At 42.0% G+C, this 22,088-nt stretch overlaps 2 protein-coding genes across 2 annotated transcripts in view; both read right to left on the minus strand.

Annotated features, from left to right (window-relative positions):
* Nucleotides 1-587: 587 nt before the first annotated feature.
* Nucleotides 588-7,523, minus strand: LOC108710738 (cell cycle regulator of non-homologous end joining). The gene is made up of 4 exons (XM_018251901.2): nt 7,194-7,523; nt 3,875-3,994; nt 3,633-3,708; nt 588-941 (listed from the first exon to the last, which is right to left on the minus strand). Exons 2-4 carry the CDS (start codon nt 3,988-3,990, stop codon nt 726-728), a joined length of 408 nt encoding a protein of 135 aa, XP_018107390.1. The 5' UTR covers nt 3,991-3,994; nt 7,194-7,523; the 3' UTR covers nt 588-725.
* A 4,855-nt stretch (nt 7,524-12,378) lies between these two features.
* The window catches only part of wdr91.L (WD repeat domain 91 L homeolog), a 45,833-nt gene continuing 36,123 nt past the window's right edge, over nt 12,379-22,088 (minus strand). Inside the window, exons 12-16 of the mRNA XM_041585867.1 lie at nt 19,089-19,257; nt 15,616-15,724; nt 15,188-15,300; nt 14,102-14,299; nt 12,379-12,677 (exon numbers count right to left, since the gene is read on the minus strand). Of these exons, the coding sequence (XP_041441801.1) occupies nt 12,513-12,677; nt 14,102-14,299; nt 15,188-15,300; nt 15,616-15,724; nt 19,089-19,257 (754 nt within the window). The 3' untranslated portion in view covers nt 12,379-12,512. The remainder of the gene's footprint in view (nt 12,678-14,101; nt 14,300-15,187; nt 15,301-15,615; nt 15,725-19,088; nt 19,258-22,088) is intronic.

The following is a 22,088-nucleotide window of genomic DNA, read 5'->3' on the forward strand; positions in this document are numbered from 1 at the left end:
CCAATGAGATAAGGGACATAGTACTACTAGGGATGATTCTCATTAGGGATGCACTGAATCCAGGATTCGGCCATTTTCAGCAGGATTCGGCCGAATACCAATTCGAATCAGAATTTGCATATGCAAATTAGGGGTGGGGAGGGAAATTGCGTGACTTTTTGTCACAAAACAAGTTAGTAAAAAATAGTTTTTCCCCTTCCCACCCCTAATTTGCATATGCAAATTAGGATTCGGTTGGGTATTCGCCGAATCTTTAGCAAAGGATTCGGGGGTTCAAAAATAGTGCATCCCTAATTCTAATTGGAGTAATTAAGCTGGGATTCGTCCGCTGGAGTGTTAGGGAGCACCTAACCAGCCTCTATAGTAAAAGTTCTAACATTCAACCTCCCTTTCATTTAGGGGTGCACCGAATCCACTTTTTTGGATTCGGCCGAACCCCCGAATCCTTCGTGAAAGATTTGGCCGAATACCGAACCGAACCCTAATTTGCATATGCAAATTAGGGGTGGTAAGGGGAAAACATTTTTTACTTCCTTGTTTTCTGACAAAAAGTCATGCAATTTCCCTCCCGCCCATAATTTGCATATGCAAATTAGGATTCGGATTCGGTTCGGCTGGGCAGAAGGATTCGGCCGAATCCGAATCCTGCTGAAAAAGGCCGAATCCTGGCCGAATCCCGAACCGAATCCTGGATTTGGTGCATCCCTACTTTCATTGCTGTAGCATCACGTAAAAAATATCTCCCGGACAAGTCTTAAAGCGTCGTTGTCGGAATCGGTCTCAGCCTCGGCTGGGGACGTTTCTGCTGCTTTGGAAGTTGAGGGAATAACCTCAGGGCTGCCGGTTTCATTGGCCGGAGACGTTGGTTGCGACTCTTCAGACTGATGGTCTTCACTTGCCTCTGCTATGGCCTCCATGTCTGAGACGTCCCGCCTCTTCTCCTGGAATATCAATTGGTATTAAAGGAGAACTAAAGCCTAACTAACGAAGTAGCTAGAAATGTTGTACATGATGTTTTGTGCTTCTGTACCAGCCCAAGGCAACCACAGCCCTTTAGCAGTAAAGATCTGTGTCTCCAAAGATGCCCCAGTAGCTCCCCATCTTCTTTTCTGCTGATTCACTGATTCACATGCTCTGTGCTGCTGTCACTTACTGAGCTTAGGGAGCCACTCACAATATACAGTACACATAGAATAGAAATGTCACAATATAAGGCTGATTAGTAATTAATACACATAATTACTACATGGCAGCACAGAAACCAGTGCAATTAGCATCAGAATTGAATAATCAGCAAACCTGTAGCATCAGCTTATATTACAGACCAACCTCATTTTCTGCTGGATAATTAGTGACGAGCCCTAAGCTTAGCTTCTCAACAGCCAATCAGAGCCCACTGAGCATGTGAGTGTCACAGACACTTTCCAAGATGGTGACCCCCTGTGACAAGTTTGAAGTCCTGGATCATTGCTGCTATTGACAAGCTCAAACTTTAGCCTCGTGCAATAAGTTCACTATATAAAATATGACATTTTTAGCCACATTCCTTTTTAGGGTTTAGTTCTCCTTTAAACACATGAAAAATGTAGGCAGTTTGAGGTGTTTGTTTAAATAAAGGACAAAAAAAATGTTATTACACAAGGGCACCGGGTTGATTACAGATTACCATGGGTGAGCCACAACGTTGCTGGACTACAACTCACAGTAAAACCCCAAAACAGCATGTTAAGAGCTGTAGTCCAACAACATCAGGGTTAATTCTCAGAGCAAAACTTTTGCCCAGATTTGAAGGGAAGAGGCCTTGGGCTCATGACAAAAAGCAACTCCGAGACTGCGTTGTTTTGTCCCCATTGCGATTAATCTCACATCACCATTTATTAGAGAAATCAGAAGATTCTGTTGCAGCAAGCAGTGTTTAGAGAGACATCATTTCTGCTCGGAGAAGCACAAACACGTTGTCTGTACATGTTGCTACACTACCGCTCCTCGCCATACGTGAAACTGTTTTTCCTTAAAACTGCGTACACGGCCGGAGAAAGCGTTTACGCTGCAGAATTTGATGGCGACAGAAGTTACAAGAGCGTTAGTGAGCAGGTAATGGGGCCAGAGTCCTGTCTGTATAGGTAAAATATTTACATCCTGGTTGTAAATCACAGGAATGATCTACTAAATAATATACAGAATCATTCAAGGTCATTCAAGTTCTGTAACACAGACGTGAGAAACAAGTAAGAATAAAGTCTTAAACTCCTACTAATGTGATGTCTCGGTGAACGGGCTAAAATTGTATGACCGGCCTGCAGACAAACTCCTCAGTGACTTCTAATATCCTTATCATTTACAGTAGGGGGTACATTATCCCTTATAATACATGAGTGATACTCCGAGTTCCCTGTATAACTCAGCCTGCAGCCTTGTGTCTTTATATGGTCACAGAACAACCCCTCAGTGACTTCTAATATCCTTATCATTTACAGTAGGGGGTACATTATCCCTTATAATACATGAGTGATACTCAGAGTTCCCTGTATAACTCAGCCTGCAGCCTTGTGCCTTTATATGGTCACAGAACAACCCCTCAGTGACTTCTAATATCCTTATCATTTACAGTAGGGGGTACATAATCCCTTATAATACATGAGTGATACTCAGAGTTCCCTGTATAACTCAGCCTGCAGCCTTGTGCCTTTATATGGTCACAGAACAACCCCTCAGTGACTTCTAATATCCTTATCATTTACAGTAGGGGGTACATTATCCCTTATAATACATGAGTGATACTCAGAGTTCCCTTTATAACTCAGCCTGCAGCCTTGTGTCTTTATATGGTCACAGAACAACCCCTCAGTGACTTCTAATATCCTTATCATTTACAGTAGGGGGTACATTATCCCTTATAATACATGAGTGATACTCAGAGTTCCCTGTATAACTCAGCTTGCAGCCTTGTGCCTTTATATGGTCACAGAACAACCCCTCAGTGACTTCTAATATCCTTATAATTTACAGTAGGGGGTACATTATCCCTTATAATACATGAGTGATACTCAGAGTTCCCTGTATAACTCAGCCTGCAGCCTTGTGTCTTTATATGGTCACAGAACAACCCCTCAGTGACTTCTAATATCCTTATCATTTACAGTAGGGGGTACATTATCCCTTATAATACATGAGTGATACTCAGAGTTCCCTGTATAACTCAGCCTGCAGCCTTGTGCCTTTATATGGTCACAGAACAACCCCTCAGTGACTTCTAATATCCTTATCATTTACAGTAGGGGGTACATTATCCCTTATAATACATGAGTGATACTCAGAGTTCCCTGTATAACTCAGCCTGCAGCCTTGTGCCTTTATATGGTCACAGAACAACCCCTCAGTGACTTCTAATATCCTTATCATTTACAGTAGGGGGTACATTATCCCTTATAATACATGAGTGATACTCAGAGTTCCCTGTATAACTCAGCCTGCAGCCTTGTGCCTTTATATGGTCACAGAACAACCCCTCAGTGACTTCTAATATCCTTATCATTTACAGTAGGGGGTACATTATCCCTTATAATACATGAGTGATACTCAGAGTTCCCTGTATAACTCAGCCTGCAGGCTTGTACCACAGAACCACATACCTCATTAAGAATCTCCAGTGCACACTCTACAAGCTCTTTCTCATTCATACAATATACTGTAAGTCTTTTGGGAGAGCTGAAAATACAAAAAAAAAAAAGAAGCAGATATCATGGGGTAGTTTAAATTATTTTTTTAAAGGGGGGTTAATATATAAATGTGTGAGCACATACCTTGAAGCTCTGTATGTCACTAATTATTAGCAATACACAAAAGTCAGTAAGGTGGAAAAAAATGGAATTACCTGGATTCCTTCTTTCTTTTCACATTCGATGATGATGATGTTTTAGTGCTGCCATTTCCATCCGTCATCCACTGTGGCAAGACTCTCTTTTTTACCTTGGATTCTACATTCTCCATGGCCCTAAATAGCCGTAAAAACATAAAAACCCTAAATAGCGCTGCAATAAAATAGATTTCCTTTGAGTTAGGGGAGTACTTTGTTCCCATACATTCCCAATGGTACAAAATACAGGGAAATACTGCAGGAAAACCTGTTTGTTGGCTGCAAACTTGAAAATGTTGGGAAAAAATGATGTTTCAGCATGATAAAGACCCCAAATATAAAGTAAAAGTAACAATGGAGTGTCTCACGATAGAGTCTAGAATCTCCCTCTTTAAAAGGATTGTTCACCTTTAAATTAACTTTTAATATGATGTACATGGTGATATTCTGAGTCAATTTGCAATTGGATTAGATTTTTTATTATTTGTCGTTTTTGAGTTATTTAGCTTTTTATTCAGCACCTCTCCGATTTGCAATTTCTTGAATCTGGTTGCTAGGGTCCAAATTACCCTAGCAGCCATGCGCTGATTTGAATAAGACATGGGAATATGAACAGGAGAGGACTTGAATAGAAAGACGAGCAATAAAAAGTAGCAATAACAATAAATGTGTAGCCTTACAGAGCATTTGTATTTAGATGGGGTCAGCGACCCCCCATCTGAAAGCTGGGAAGAGTCAGAAAAATAATAGAAAAACTATAAAAAGTAAACAATAAAGACCAATTGAATAGTTGCGTAGAATTAGCCATTCTATAACATAGTAAAAGTTAACGTAAAGGTGAACCACCTCTTTAAAGGATACGTAAACCTTAAAAATAAGTGAAAGTAAAATTAAACAGGGGGGTATTCTAAGCACTTTTGCAATGCATATTCATTATTTTTTTTTTTTTTTTAATTCCAAGATATTAAGGGATACATGTGCTGTTAATATGAATGAATTTTGTTACAACAGCGCCACCTGCTGGTCAGTTTCCCACCAGTCTGACCAGCAAGTAGTCAAGGAAGTTGTCAGGAGAAAGAAAGAGGCTGATGTTCTTCTGCTTAGGAAAGATGTGAGAAAGGTTTCTAATTTTATTCCTAAGCAGAAGAACATCAGCCTCTTTCTTTCTCCTGACAACTTCCTTGACTACTTGCTGGTAGAGTCCTGCAGCAGGTCGGTACCCTGCGGGTTGCGGGTAGAAGTTCTGGGTGGGGGTATAGACGAGGGTCGGCGGTTCTGCGGGTTAGGCCGCGGTCTTCTCAATAGCGATTTTTACTCCTTTTTTCTGATCACATCTACTTCCGATGATGTCACTTCCGGTTTACAATGACAGCACTTGCTGATTCTTGATGCTCAGCGGGTCGCGGGTCTGGGTTGCGGATAAGGTACTTGCGGGTCGGGTAGCGGGTCGGGTAGCGGGTTCCAAAAAATGGACCCATGCAGGACTCTATTCAGCATGGCTGGGAAGTAAGGCGGGGGCTCCCCCTGCTGTTCATAAGTCTGATTGTTTCCCTGCAGAGCAGTTAGGGACCGTCTGACAATTCCTATCCACAGCAGTAAATGAAGGGAGAATTTCACTGCATATCGTTAGGTTTTTTATAAAAACATACACATTTTTTAATTAAAGTATATTGGAGATAGATTTCTTTTTCATTAAAGAAAGTAAAAATGGGATTTAATTTTTTGCCTTTACATGCCCTTTAAAAAAAATAAAATGGTTGGGAACTCCAGGTCAATGGCATCTTACAGCAGTTCTCTCTGGCATTAGCCCCAGCCCACACATTACAGGGATATGGGAGAGAGCTCATAGTACAAGTTGATCCAGGGACTGGTCCCATTGCCATTTTGGAGTCCGGAATTAAATTTTTCCCCCTCTGAGGCAAATTAAAGAGGCTTCAATCAAAAGAGTTTTTTCTAGGGATGCACCGAATCCTTCGTGAAAGATTAGGCCGAATACCGAACTGAATCCTAATTGGCATATGCAAATTAGGGGTGGGAAGAGGAAACAATTTTTTACTTCCTTGTTTTGTGACAAATCGTACGTGATTTCCCTCCCCGCCCCTAATTTGCATATGCAAATTAGGATTCGGCTGGGCAGAAGGATTCGGCTGAATACAAATCCTGCTGAAAAAGGCCGAATCCTGGATTCGGTGCATCCCTCGTTTTTTCGCCTTCCTCTGGTTCAACTAACAGTTAGGCAGGTTATATATAACATACCTCCCAACATTTTGGAAGTAAAAAGAGGGACAAAAAAATTTTTCCCGCACGTAGCACAGCAATTTTTTTTGACCACACCCCTTTCTGTGGCCACACCCCCTAATTACCATGTTCGTTTTACAACATTTGGCAGGTTATGAAAGTTTGAAAATATTTCTCCTTATCTAAACTGTGTTTTTGTGTCTCAAAATTGTTACAAAGTATCTTATTTGCACCTGTTAGCTGTTCTGGGCTCTCTGCTAAAAGCCAATTAAGTGAGAAACTTTGTTTCTTTTTCTGGCTGTTCAGTGCAGAGAAAAGAGGGACTTTCCAGTACAAATGAGGGACTGCGGGTTGAGCTGTCAAAAGAGGGACTGTCCCTCTGAAAAAGGGACAGTTGGGAGGTATGTATATAGACTGGCTGCACGTGTGTCTTTTTTAGGGTTGCACCGAATCCAGGATTCGGTTCAGAATTCAGCCTTTTTCAGCAGGATTCCGATTCGGCCGAATCCTTCTAAGCGGCAGAACCGAATTTGCATAGGCAAAATAGGGGCGGGGAGGGAAATCATGTGACTTTTTGTCACAAAACAAGGAAGTAAAAAATGTTTTTCCCTTCCCACCCCTAATTTGCAAATTAGGATTCGGCCGAATCTTTTGTGAAGGATTCGAGGGTTCGGCCGAATCTAAAATAGTGGATTTGGTGCATGCCTAGTCTTATTTCAACCTAACTTCAGGGCCTGGTACCAAGACATCGTTGTACATGTGACATTTAGCCAACAGGGACTTTCTATGTCTTAAATAACAGCCCCATGTGGAAAAGACTGTGAAAGTTTGAGAGAGAGAGAGAGAGAGAGAGAGAGAGAGAGAGAGAGAGTGAGTGTGTGTGTGTGTGTGTGTGTGTGTATATATATATATATATAATGGTTTATTTCTATTGTATAGATACACTGACATCACAGGCAGCAGGACCGGTGTTTTATCCATGAAAACAAGGCAACATTATTTGCTAGGCATTTTCACAGAGCGAAGCAGGAAGTTATCGTTACTATAGCAACGCCACTCGTTCCCCGCACCGCACACCCATGCCGGTTTCTTCCATTACCTGTGCGCCAAGGATGACTTCCGTCGCGGAACCAGAACCCAGCCTCAAGTCATTGGAACGCAAGAACACGCCAGCAGAGAGCGTTCCAAAGCAAACCGGAAATGCAGGCTGGTGTACCGGCTTCCGCTCCCGGCGTGCTCCGCGGCTGGTTTACATTTTCCCGCTTATTACCCATAATGCACCGTCTTATAATGACAGATTTTTTTAAAATATTTTTAAGTATTCCATGTAAGAACAAAATGTAACCAACAGGCGTTAATCCCTACACAGTAGAGCAGAGCCATTTGTCCAGTGTGGGAACCCTATCCATCTAGGCCTAGGTTGCCACCTTTTCTGGAAAAAAAATGCCGGCCTTCCTAAATATTTATCTTTTTTTCCCTATTAATAACATTGGGATCAGCCATCATTTTTACCAGCCAGGCAACACCAGCCAGGCCTAGGGTTGCCACTTGGGCGGTATTTTACCAGCCTGGCTGGTAAAAATCGTGGCTGATCCCAATGTTATTAATAGGGAACAAAGACAAACATATAGTATTTTACACGTATTTTTTTCCAGAAAAGGTGACAACCCTACCCAGGCCCCATCCAGTACTGGGGTGGACATAAACTTTTTCTACTTTATTTTAATCTGCCTGGTGGAAGAATGTCTTCATTTTGAGTGCCTGCTCCACAAGTTTTTCAGCCCACTCAGTACTGATCTACATGGTCGGATTTGGGGTCCCGGGGCTGCTGCAGGGCCCCCCATCGAGCTGTCCCCTGCAGCACCGCGTATGCATCCGCTTTGTATTTGCTGCGACCTGCCCCAAAAAGGGAGGTTGGGGCAGAAAACGTAATGTAGGGAGCGAGTCTAGGGAGCGCGTCTGGGCCTGCAGGGCCCACCGGGTTTTTTCCCAGTGCCCCACTGACCAATTCCGACCCTGCTGCTCTATTTATATACCACTCCTGATTTTGCACAGAGAATAAATATATGTGCCTACTGCCTGTAGGGTTGCCACCTTTTCAGGAAAAAAATACCGGCCTTCTTCTATATTTATCTTTTTTCCCTATTAATAACATTGGGATCAACCATCATTTTTATTGGCCAGACCAGTAAAATACCAGCCAGGTGGCAACCCTAACTGCCTGATAAACAGCAATTGACCATAACTAAAAAAATAAATAAATAGAGCTGATGCTGAACAGTGCCGTGCTTAGGGTTTGGTTGTCACCTGTCCGGTTTTCAAAAACACAGCCCAGGTCAAAACTGCCTGCAGAAAGACCCCTTATCCAGAAAACCCCAGGTCCCGAGAATTCTGGATAACATGTCCCATACCTTAACCCTCTTATTCTGGCTTGTCCATGAAATCCCTGAGCCAGGTCTGTTTTTGAACGGGACAGTCCCAGGTTTGTACTGATATTTCCCAGGTTTCGCTTTGATCTGCTGCACTGCCAGAAAAAGATACAAAGTTTATAACTTAATTTGTTCTTGGCAGAGAGTCCAGTACACATACTTTTACTTTTGTAACCGTTTTAGATAAGAATAAAGAGTCACAGCTTAAAGGGCAATTTCACCTTCACCTTATATGTAATAACATATAAAAACCATAGAAATGTGTTCAAACTTTCATAATCTACCAAATTCTGTAAAATGGACATGGTAATTAGGGGGTGTGGTCACAAAAATGAGTGTTGTCAAAAGATTTTTGCCGTGATGCGTGCAGCAAATCTTTTTGTCCCTCTTTCTGCTTCCAAAATGTTGGGAGGTATGCACAGGGGGTACATTTGTACTGGGCCCTGGCCTAAAGGGGTGCAGCACTTCACTTTTCGAATTAGTCGGCCTTCCTATATTCTTCCTATTAATAACATTGGCATCAAGCATCATTTTTACCAGCCAGGCCAGTAAAATACTGGCCAGATGGCAACCCTAGCCAGCCCCCCTTGATAGTACCAAACCACTGAAGTGCCGAAGACCCAAAGGCGCGAACAGAGCAGAAGCCGCGAATAGACTCAAAGCCATGAAAAGACCCAAATTATTTATTTTGGTTTTATCCCAAGATATTAAAGGATACATGTGCTGTTAATATTAATGAATTTTGTTACAACAGCACCACCTGCTGGTCATTTTCCCACCAGTCTGACCAGCAAGTAGTAAAGGAAGTTGTCAGGAGAAAGAAAGAGGCTGATGTTCTTCTGCTTAGGAATAAAATTAGAAACCTTTCTCTCATCTTTCCTAAGCAGAAGAACATCAGTCTCTTTCTTTCTCCTGACAACTTCCTTGACTACTTGCTGGTCAGACTGGTGGGAAAATGACCAGCAGGTGGTGCTGTTATAACAAAATTCATTCATATTAACATTTATATATCCCTTAATATCTTGGAATAAAAACAAAATAAATAATGAATGTAAATTACAAAAGTGCTTAGAATAGCCCCCTCGTCAATTTTACATCCACTTGTTTTTAAGGTTTACTTATCCTTTAAGGCAGCTAAAATCTCTCAGATCCAACCTAGAACAGCAAAATTATAATCATTTCAAAGACTGTGACATCAGCAGGAGCATCTATTTTAATCTTGGTAAGTTAGTTTACAAAATCATTGAGAAAGGAACAATGAGATGACAGGAAGAAACATGTATTGCATAGAATGGCAGAATAAATAAAATGAACTATATATATATATATAGATTTGTTAAAAAAAAAAAAAAGCTTTATCCAGAGGGAACCTTCTAACTTTAAAAATATCTTACTCCCTCGAGAGTGGTGTGACGTACTGTACGGCAAAATCAAATTGTGCCCCATTCCAGTTGGAGGAGTAAACACGTATGATAAAGGAGCGCGGAGTCTAAGGATGGAACACTTGGTGGAGTTTATGGGCTTCTATTGCGGAGTCGGTAACTCCCAGCAGGAAGGTATTTGAGTTACTTAGATAAATGCAGCCCCTGGAACAGCCTTGGTGTTAAAGGACCAGTAACAGCATAAATTTTCCTAAAAAAAATAAGTTAGTATGCTACGAAAAAAAAAGGTGCCCCTTCAGAAACGGCAACAGGGTGATGATCCATGGTGCGGCACTCAATTTCTCCTCCTTGGCTATCTCCTATAAGGAAGGCAGGGAGGAGAAAAGGAGCGCAGCACGATGGATCGCCCTTTCTGAAGAGGAGCACAAGCGGAGTTTTGGTAAGTTATTTCTTAATAAAGACTTTTTTTTTCGTAGCATACCAACTATTTTTTTTTTAAAAAAAAAAATTATTTTGCTGTTACTGGTCTTTTAAAGGCTTTTATAATCTTATAATACACAAAAAGCCATGAATAGCTTCCTTATAAATGGTGAGTACTGATGTCATCAGTTATAAACGGCGAGTAGTGATGTCATTTCTGTCACATGACTCACTGAATCTTGTGTATTATAATTAATAAAGTACCCCTTGTAGCAAAATATAAGGATATTAGGAGTTACCTCGGCCTCATGTTTTTATATTGTCGTGAAACTCCTCGGCAACTAATAATATCCTTATAGTTTACAAGAGGGGGTACTTTATTCACTATTCAATACACAAAAGACATGAATATCTTGTAAATTATAGCCTTATAAACAGTGACTAGTGATATCAGTTATAAACGATGACTAGTGATGTCATTTCTGTCACACGACTCACTAAAACTTGTGTATTAGAATAAATAAAGTACCCCTGGTTGGAAAATATGAGGATATTAGAAGTTACCTCGGAGTTCCATGACCTGTATGATACACCGAATCCAGGATTCGTTTCGGGATTTGGCCAGGATTTAGCCTTTTTCAGCAGGATTCGGATTCGGCCTGATCCTTCTGCCAGGCCAAACTGAATCCAAATCTAATTTGCATATGTAAATTAAGGACAGGTAGGGAAATCATGTGACTTTTCATCACAAAGGAAGAGTTTTTTTCCCACTTTTTCCTTTCCTGCCCCTAATTTGCATATCCGGCCGAATCTTTTACCTAGGATTCGGCCAAATCCCAAATAGTGGATTGGATGCATCCCTTATATTTTACAATAGGGGGTACTTTATTCACTATATTATAGACTTATAGTTGGTGTCCAGCTTGCAGCCCTGGTGGAAAATGCTGTGAGCTGTAATTCAATTAAATAGCTACATACATCTCCCCAGTCCTTTGCCCAACCAAACACAGCGGCCAATGTTCTGCTCAAGGTTCTTTATGAGCATACGGAACAAAACTAGCAATGCTACATGAAAATAACACTGGTAATGGCGTGCCTGGGACGTGTACCCGATATATTGGCAGTGTCCTGGATTTCTTCTCTGATCCTGAGTTAATTCAATAACAAACCTGCATTCAACGTTGTGTGAATGGCTGCTACATATGAAACCTGGTGTGTTACGTTATCAGCCCCATTGAGACTATGGGACCCGACACATATTGCTCTCCAAAATGCCGTATTCTGTAGCAGTTAAAGGGATTCTGTCATGATTTTTATGGTGCAGTTTTTATCTCTAAATCACACTGTTTACATTGCAAATAATTGCACTGAATCCACTGTTTTGTGAAAGATTCGGCTGAATACTGAATCGAATCCGAATTTGCACGGGGAAGGGGTATACATTTTTTACTTCCTTGTTTTGTGAAAAAAAGTCATATGCAAATTAGCATTTGAATTCGGTTCGGCCGGGGCAAAAGGATTCGGCCGAATCTGAATCTTGCTGAAAAAGGCAGAATCCTGGCCGAATCCCGAACCGAATCCTGGATTCGGTGCATCCCTACAAATAATTCCCTCTACAATATAAAATGTAATTTCTGAACCAGCAAGTGTATTTTTGAGTTGTAATATTGGTGTGTAGGTGCATCTCAGGTCACTTTGCCTGGTCATGTGCTTTCAGAAAGAGGCAGCACTTTAGGATGGAACTGCTTTCTGGCAGGCTGTTGTTTCTCCTACTCAATGTAACTGAATGTGTCTCAGTGGGACCTGGATTTTTACTATTGAGCGCTGTTCTTAGATCTACCAGGCAGCTGTTATCTTGTGTTAGGGAGCTGTTATCTGGTTACCTTCCCATTGTTTTTAGGCTGCTGGGGGGGGGGGCGGAGGGAGGGGGTGATATTACTCCAACTTGAAGTACAGCAGTAAAGACTGACTGTTTATCAGAGCACAAGTCACATCAGTGGGGGCAGCTGGGAAACTGACAATATGTCTAGCCCCATGTTAGATTTCAAAATTAAATATAAAAAAATCTGTTTGCTCTTTTGAGAAATAGATTTCAGTGCAGAATCCAGCTGGAGCAGAAAAAAAAAAAACATGACATGACAGTATCCCTTTAACAGGACAGCGGGAGACAGGATAAGAGACGTGGGATTAAGACTTCTGAGCCAAGAGGGTGGTCAGTCTGATCTTTCCATCCATTGAGGCCGTAAGGCAGGTTCCACATTCCACAGCTGTACTCCAGTCTACCGTAACCACCGGTGCTCTGTGGCCCCCAAGAGACAAGCAGTTTTCTAGGGTGCTCCCATCACTGTTCAACTGCAAAACAAAGGCAAGTCATTGAAATGCACCGCTGCTTTTTATTATTAAATAAAAACAGTAACTTGTACTTGATCCCAACTAAGATATAATTAATCCTTATTGGAAGCAAAACCAGCCTATTGGGTATATTTAATGTTTACATGATTTTCTAGCAGACTTAAGGTAGGAAGATCCAAATTATGGAAAGATCCATTATCCAGAAAGCCCCAAGTCCTGAGCATTCTGGATAACAGGTCTGTATAATAAAATTAAATGCCTTTATTTCAAACACATGGCCGATTGCAACTGGTTTTCATTTTTTATTATTTGTGGTTTTTGAGTTATTTAGCTTTCTATTCAGCAGCTCTCCAGTTTCAGCCATCTGGTCGCTAGGGTCCAAATTCCCCTAACAACCATGCATTGATTTGGACAAGAGACAGGAATATGAATAGGAGAGGCCTGAATAGAAAGACGAGGAATAAAAAGTAGCAATAACAATACATTTGTAGCCTTACAGAGCATTTGACCCCCATTTGAAAGCGGGAACGAGTCAGAAAAAGAAGGCAAAAACTATAAAAAAATAACGAAAAGTTGCTTAGAATTAGTAATCCCATAACATACTAAAAGTTAACGGTCATGGAAAACATGTTTTTTTCAAAACGCATCAGTTAATAGTGCTACTCCAGCAGAATTCTGCACTGAAATCCATTTCTCAAAAGAGCAAACAGATTTTTTTTATATTCAATTTTGAAATCTGACATGGGGCTAGACATTTTGTCAATTTCCCAGCTGCCCCTGGTCATGTGACTTGTGCCTGCACTTTAGGAGAGAAACGCTTTCTGGCAGGCTGCTTTTTTTCCTTCTCAATGTAACTGAATGTGTCTCAGTGGGACATGGATTTTTACTATTGAGTGCTGTTCCTAGATCTACCAGGCAGCTGTTATCTTGTGTTAGGGAGCTGTTATCTGGTTACCTTCCCATTGTTCTTTGGTTTGGCTGCTGGGGGGGGAAGGGAGGGGGCAATATCACTCCAATTTGCAGTACAGCAGTAAAGAGTGATTGAAGTTTATCAGAGTACAAGTCACATGACTTGGGGCAGCTGGGAAATTGACAATATGTCAAGCCCCATGTCAGATTTCAAAATTGAATATAAAAAAAATCTGTTTGCTCTTTTGAGAAATGGATTTCAGTGCAGAATTCTGCTGGAGCAGCACTATTAACGGATTCATTTTAAAAAAAAAAATGTTAAAACTTTTTTTGCCCATGACAGTATCCCTTTAAAGGTGAAGCACCCCTTTAAGGTCTGTAGCAAGAGCTGAATTACAAAAGAAACCTGCAAATCAAGGACATTCCTGAATACAAGAAAGGGTTGTTCATTAACCCCACACTTAATGGCTTTGGTGCGGGTTATTGCAGTTGACAGTAGAGACGTCAGACAGTACCTTATAGATGACTCCTCCGGTGTTGGAACAGGTCAGCATGTATTTCCCTTCGGAGTCAAAGGCAAAGAGCCTCCCTCTGGGAAACTGGACCTGCTTGTAGCCGCTGTATCCAGACAGCATAAAGGGGCCGGTGGCATCAGGGGGCAGCGAGTACTCGGACACTTTCTGACCGCTTTTGTGAATATCCCACTGAATGAACTAGAATGTGAACAAAATGAAAAAGGGGACGAGTCAAGAAACGGCAAAAAGTCAGGTGTTTTCATTTCACGCTCAGAACTTCGTTTCGACAGATACGTTTACCCTATGGATAGTTCGGTGGGTCAAAACGCGACACTATTTTGACTTTCCTGATCACGCCTACTTCTAATGATGTCACTTCCGGTTTACGACAGCACTTCCTGTTTTACTCTTTTTTTTTCTGATCATGCCTACTTCTAGGGTTGCCACCTTTACTGAAAAATATTACCAGCCAGTGGGGGGCGGGCACCAAAAGGGGGCGGTCCGTGATTCACAAAGGGGCGGGGCTACGTGGTGTGCCGAAATAAGGGGCGGAGCAACATCACAGAGATGTCCACAGTGCTGGAAAAAAGATAAGTTCTGTGCGAATTGGGGGCAGGCCAGGGGCTTTTTTTTTAAAGGGTATTAAAAATTACCGGCAACTGCATTGCTGGTAAATTTATAATACTGGCCGCGGCCTTGGCAGGTGTTCTACCGGCTAGGCCGGTAAAATACCGGCTGGGTGGCAACTCTACCTTCTTCTAACGATGTCACTTCCAGTTTACAATGACCGCACTTCCTGTTTCTTGATGGTCATTGGATCGGGTTGTAGAGAAGGAATTTGCAGGTTGCGGGTCGGGTTTAACAAATTGGTTCCGGGCAGGACTCTAGGAGTAACTACAATGGAAGCTGACCCTGCGTCTTCAGGGAGGGCCCAGGAGGTATAGGGCCCCCATTAGGCCCTAATTCATATACACTATACAATCAATAAATATTGGTAGAACAAGTCAACCTCTAGACATTTTGGGGGCCTGAAAAATAATTTGCTGCGGGGCCCAGAAATATCTAGTTACGCCACTGACTGTTCACCTTTCCATCCTCCCCAATGCTGTACACTGCATTTTCATCGTAACTGAAGTCAACAGAGTAGACCTCTCCCATGTGGGCCTTCCAGCTCAATGCACATTGGTGCTGCTGCATGTCTGCCAGAGAGAAAGAAGAAGAATGAATGTTTTTGGCATAGGACTCTCTTGTTTGACTTTAAATCTAACCGCTAAGGAGCAAAAGAAATCTTCTGCAGCGGTGTAAAACTGCTAATATCCTACAACCTAAAGAGACTATAAAATGAATGTATGTTTTAGAATTGAAGGCATTACTCATTCACCAAGAGCAATCAATCCAGCCTATTGCCTCTAGATGACACGAGCCACGACATTTTAAAGAAGTGGATTTCACTGCACAGAGGAAAAATCAATTACAGTTTAGTACGACTTAACCCCTGTGGGTTCACCACTTACCAAAAAGCCGGATAAAGCCATCGGCGGCCCCCGTCACCAGCAAGTTGCCATTGTGGTTGAAAGCTGTACAGTTCACCGCTATAGGCACAGGCTCCAGAGAGAATTGTAGCTGGTGGGATGTAATCACAGATGGAGAAATAAAAGCGGATTGGAAATATAATGAAAAAATAAGAGAGTTTTAGGGACCATTAAACCCCCCTCCCCAAATCCCTATAATTAAAATGACTAGTATACAAATGAATAGCAACTGATGCCTTGCGCTGCTGCTTTGTCTGATTCCATCTTGTGGATAAGAATGTATAGCAAGAAAGAGCAGCTACTAGAACACATATTTAGTCCTGCGTTGCTTTATCTAAGGTCACAACCTAGTGTGGTGGTGATAAACAGAAGACTGCAGGTAGCCATATACACAGGTGAATAGAAGCAACTGACTCGGCCCTTCAGACACAGTCATATGAAAAAGTTTGGGAACCCTTCTTAATTCTCTGGAGTTTTGTTTATCATTGGCTGAGCTTTCAAAGCAGCAACTTCCTTTTAATATTTAACATGCCGTATGAAAACAGCAGTATTTCAGCAGTGACATAAAGTTTATTGGATTAACAGAAAATATGCAATATGCATCATAACTAAATTAGACAGGTGCATAAATTTGGGCACCCCAACAGAGATATGACATCAATACTTAGTTACAAATGTAACAGCCTCTAGACGCCTCCTTTAGCCTTTGATGAGTGTCTGGATTCTGGATGTGGCTATTTCTGACCATTGATCCATATAAAATCTCTCCAGTTCAGTTAAATTTGATGGCTGCCGAGCATGGACAGTCTGCTTCAAATCATCCCATAGATTTTCCATGATATTCAAGTCGGGGGACTCCAGAATATTGTACTTGTCCCTCTGCATAAATGTCTTTGTAGATTTCCAAGTGTGTTTAGGGTCATTGTCTTGTTGGAATATCCGACCCCTGCAGCGGAACTTCAACTTTGTGACTGATGCTTGAACATTATCCTGAAGAATTTGTTGATATTGGGTTGAATTCATCCAACCGTGGACTATAACAAGGGCCCAGTAGTCCCTGAACTAGCCACACAGCCCCTGAACTAGCCACACAGCCCCACAGCATGATGGGACCTCCACCAAATGTGACAGTCGGTAGCGGGTGTTTTTCTTGGAATGCCGTGTTCTTCTTCCGCCATGTAAAGTGCTTTTTGTTATGAGCAAATAACTAAATTTTTGTCTCATCAGTCCAAAGCACTTTGTTCCAAAATGACTGTGACTTGTCTAAATGAGCTTTTCCATACAACAAGCGACTCTGTTTGTGTGAGTGCAGAAAGGGCTTCTCTCTCATCCCCCTGCCATACACATGTTCTTTGTGCAAATTGTGCTGAATTGTAGAACGATGTACAGATACACCTGCATCTGCAGCAAGATGTTCTTGCAGGTCTTTGGAGGTGACCTTTGGGTTGTCTGTAACATTCTCACAATTCTCCGCATATGTCGCTCCTGTATTTTTCTTGGCCTGTCAGACCTGGGTTTTACAGCAACTGTGCCTGTGGCCTTCCATTTCCTCATTACATTCCTTACAGTTGAAACTGACAGTTTAAACCTATGAGATTTTTTGAAGCCTTCCCCTAAACCATGATACTGAACAATCCTTGTTTTCAGATCTTTTGAGAGTTGCTTTGAGGATCCCATGCTGTCACTCTTCAGAGGAGAGTCAAACAGAAGCACAACTTGCAATTGGTCACCTTAAATACCGTTTCTCATGATTGGACACACCTGCCTATGAAGTTCAAGGCTTAACTAATCCAACCAATTTGGTGTTGCCAGTAATTAGTATTGAGCAGTTACATGCATTCAAATTAGCAACATTTTTGCACAGCCAGTTTTTCACATTTGATTTAATTTCATACAACTGAATACTACTTCACTAAAAATCTTTGTTCAGAAAACACCCCAGTACTCAGATGTTCCCGGGAAATGAAAAGACATACCACTGTTATCTTTTTTGTTGAAAGTGGAGTAAATTATTATGCAGGCTAAACTTTTTCATATGACTGTAGAATTGTCAGCTTATTGGTCCATGTATAAGGAACCCCCAGATGACATCAGAGCAAAAAATATCTAGATATGTTACAAAAGCCTATCTGACAAGGACCTCATTGGCCTGTTGATGCTGTCCGCTCCTAATTGCTCTATATAAACCACAATTAATATCAAATGTTAATCAAATCAACCCGAGAATTTGTTTTTGCTCATTTGGTGAGCTTAAGACACATTATCAACTATTTCCAGAGCCACAGGCAAGTACAGCCGGCACAGTGTAGACATGTAAAAATGCTGTGAGCACATAGTGTCAAAATGGAAGGGGGTGTTGGGTGAGGCAGGAGTACCCACTAGGTTAGGGGTCCCCAAACTTTTTTTTACCTGTGAGCCACATTCAAAAAAAAAAAAAAAAAAAAAAAAAAAAAAAAGATTTGGATAGCAACACAAGCATGAAAAAAGAAGTCATTGGGGTGCCAAATAAGGTCTGTGATTGGCTATTTGGTACCCGCTATGTGGACTGGGAGCCTACAGGAGGCTCTACTTGGCACTATACTTTGTTTTTATGCAATTAAAACTCACCATCAAGCCTGAAATCCAAAAATAAGCACCTGCTTTGAGGACACTAAGAGAAACATCCAAGGGGTTGAAGAGCAACATGTTACTCACGAGCTAATGGTTGGGGATCGCTGCACTAGGTAGTAAGTTGTGGCAGGGTGCCGAAACTGCAAGGAAAGCAGCGGGGCCACAAATAATGCAAAGTTTGTTCATATCGAAGTAGGTTTGACACCGATACTTGACTGGTAATCTGTGTAAGCACCATAGACATTCACTATTTATAGGACCTGTGGGGGGCTGTTTGAGCCTGTGCCTAGTCCAGCAGCTTTAGGGCCCTTTCTCACAGGCATTTGAAACTGCGCTCCCGTGTTCCGGTTTTATGCATTCAGCCGCAGGGGAGCGCAGGAGTAGACGCGCTGAATTATTTTTAATGCGGCTGTACTCACACAGTAGCATGTAAGCGCCGGACGCAGGAAAAATGCAACATGCTGTGTCCCAACCTGTGTGAGTACAGCCGCATTGAAAAGAATTCATCGTGTCAACTCATGCGCTCCCCTGCGGCTCAATGCATAAAACCGGAACGCAAGGGAGCGCAGCTTCAAACGCCCGTGAGTAAGGGCCCTTAGGGGGGCAGCCCAATGTTGCCTATATGGAAAGTAGAAAATTAGGAGAAAACCCAGTCTGACAATGTATACTTGCTGTTAAATTCAATAGCAGAGATGTTGGGGTTGTTCCTGTCCAGAGATTGGCACATGCACAGGGGAAATGGGTTACCTCCTGTGGCTTCCAACAGTAACACTGCAAGCTCATAAAAACCTGCAGCCCCGAACTTTACTGAGTGTATTTTATTTGTAACATAAGCTGAATCTTACCTGTTGCTTCATTGTCTTTGTGTCCCAGAGCAGCAGTTTTCCTGGTACCTGGTTGCTTCCATTCTCCCCATAGCTGTAATATGTTGGGTCCGTTTGGCTCGGGGAGGTCGCCGAAGCAGCTGAGCACACGAAGGAAGCACCACTTGGACTACAAGCAAGGGACAGGATCCTAGAGCACAAGAAAACCATCAAGTGGTTATCCAAGCAGTGAAACCTTTAACAGGATTTTGGACTTACCGCAATATTCTTTTCTCTGAACTGTAAGTGCAGTTGTATTAAAGGGACCTTATATTAAACAAATGTCAGTTATTTTGTCATTAGGGGCATTTTTACTTTTGATCTCCCCCGGGAAAAGATAAAATCAGGGTTATTCTGTATCCAGATTTGGGAAGGTTAGAAGCTATGCCCATGTTCTAGCATCTTTACTTGTAATCTTCCCGGGAAAAGTTAAAATCAGAGTTATTCTGTATCCAGATTTGGGAACGTTAAAAGCTATGCCGATGTTCCAGCATATTTACACACATCAATTACATACATGACAGACAGTTGAGCAGACTAATTCACATAAGGTCTGAAAGGTAGGTATAACGTCACAAGTTGACACAAGGCATATTACAGCAAAGGTTGTTAGTGGGTATAGATGGACACCCCAAAACATCATTGTATAGTTAAGCTTAAGGGCTACGTTTAGTCCTCCAAATTTAATAGAGTGATGCCCCACTGTCTAAGCGTAAGAGGGTTTACCTATCAGAGTCTCTCTACGTGGGGTTTGGGTCAATGTCACTCCATGGGCCCCAGATTTTGTCAAATTTCGTCGGTGCTCCCCTAGCCTCATATGTGAGTTTGCAGAGGGGTACTACACTGTTAACCAGTTGCACCCAAGCTTTAAGAGAGGGTGGGAGGTTACCCATCCAGTGGAGTGCTACCGTTTATTTGCATAAACGAGTAAGATGCGGTAACAAATGCAAGCATATTTGGCTGGAATTATCTCTTCTACGACTCCTAAAAGGCAAATAGTTGGAGATATTATCCTCGGGAAGTCAAGGTTGTCTGCTAAGTAGTTTACAACTTGCGTTCAGAAGTTCAAAATATGCTGGCACTCCCACATCAAGTGGAAGAAGTCTGCGGCTAGTTGCCGACACCTGGGGCAGGAGTCGAGAGGGATTCGGCCCATTTATTTGAGGCGTATGGGGGTTACATACACATGGTGCATAATTTTGTACTGTATTAGCTTATCTTTCAGCGAGATAAAGCCGGTATATACATTGTCTATTGCTTCCTCCCAATCATCTTGTGCAAGGCCTGTCATTTTGCTAGTCCATCATTCCTGAGCTATCTGAAAGGGTTTGGGGCCAGACCGAAGAAGTTGCTGGTAGAGCCGGGACACTAGTTTTGAAGGGCTGGGCTCGTGAAGAATGTCTTCTATGGTGAGGTAGGACAGCTGGGGGGTAAGGGTTGTGAATTGGGAATAGAAGGTATGTCGTAATTGAAGCAACTTAAAAAGTAGAATTTGCGTTGGCTGGCACATGCGTTGAAGTGTAGGATATGTAGGAAAGGTATTATTCTCAAGAAGGTCTTTCAAGCATTTAATACCCTGGGTCGGCCAGAGGGCAGGGTCTTGTAAGGTCCTGAAGTGAGGTAAGTATGAGTTTCCCCACAGAGGGAGGTGGGGGGACAGCAATGGTGGTGTATACCCCAAGGTCTTAAGAGCTGCTAGCCAGGACTTGTGAGGGGTAGTTAATGTAGTTGGTAAAGGGCTGAAGTCTTTGAGGGTATGATAGGTGAAATTGCGAAGGCTTTCCCAAGTGGATAGTAGAAGAGCTTGCAATTGCGAGTTTTAGTTATATGGGTCGGGGTTAAAGCACCAATGAAGGTAGTATAGTTGTGAAGCTAGATAGTAGAGATGGAAGTTGGGGAGAGCCAACCCACCCTCTTCGCATGGGGCACACAGCTTGGTCCACGCAATTCTGGGTATTTTATTATTCCAAAGGAAAGGAATCAGAATTTGGTTTAGGCGTTTGAAGTATTTTTTAGGGATATACAGTATATGGCTGCATTGTGGAGCAGATAGAGAATTTTGGGGAGATAAATTATTTTGATGATATTGACCCTAACCCAAAGGGATAAAGGAAGTCTGGACCAGCGGTAGCATATTTACTTTGAATCTCCCCCGGGAAAAGATAAAATCAGTTATTCTGTATCCAGATTTGGGAAGGTTAGGAGCTATGCCGATGTTCTAGCATCTTTACTTAATCTCTCCCAAGAAAAGATAAAATCAGGGTTATTCTGTATCCAGATTTGGGAAGGTTAGGAGCTATGCCGATGTTCTAGCATCTTTACTTTTAATCTCTCCCAGGAAAAGATAAAATCAGAGTTATTCTGTATCCAATTTTGGAAAGGTTAGGATCTATGCAGATGTTCTAGCATCTTTACTTCTAGGGGCCGATTCACTAACTTCGAAATTCGAAGTTTTTTTTACTTCGACTCCTTCACTCGAAGTGTTTTTTTGGGCTACTACGACCATCGAATGGGCTACTTCGACTACGAATCGAAGGATTCGAACTAAAAATCGTTTGACTATTCGATAGTCTAAGTACTGTCTCTTTAAGAAAAAACTACCACCCCCTAGTTCGCCATCTAAAAGCTACCGAAGTCAATGTTAGCCTATGGGGAAGGTCCCCATAGGCTTTCCTAAATTTTTTAGGTCGAAGGATAATCCTTCGATCGTTGTATTAAAATCCTTCGATTCGAAGGATTTAATCGTTCGGTCAAAGGATTATTCCTTCGATCGTTCGATCTAACTATTTGCGCTAAAATCCTTCGACTTCGATATTCGAAGTTGAAGGATTTTAATTCCCAGTCGAATATCGAGGGTTAATTAACCCTCCATATTCGACCCTTGGTGAATCGGCCCCCTAATCTCCCACGGGAAAGATAAAATCAGGGTTATTCTGTATAAAGGTTTGGGAAGGTTAGGAGCTATGCCGATGTTCTTGTATA

Source organism: Xenopus laevis, chromosome 3L (assembly GCF_017654675.1).
Source record: "Xenopus laevis strain J_2021 chromosome 3L, Xenopus_laevis_v10.1, whole genome shotgun sequence".
In the NCBI taxonomy this organism is placed as follows: domain Eukaryota; kingdom Metazoa; phylum Chordata; class Amphibia; order Anura; family Pipidae; genus Xenopus; species Xenopus laevis.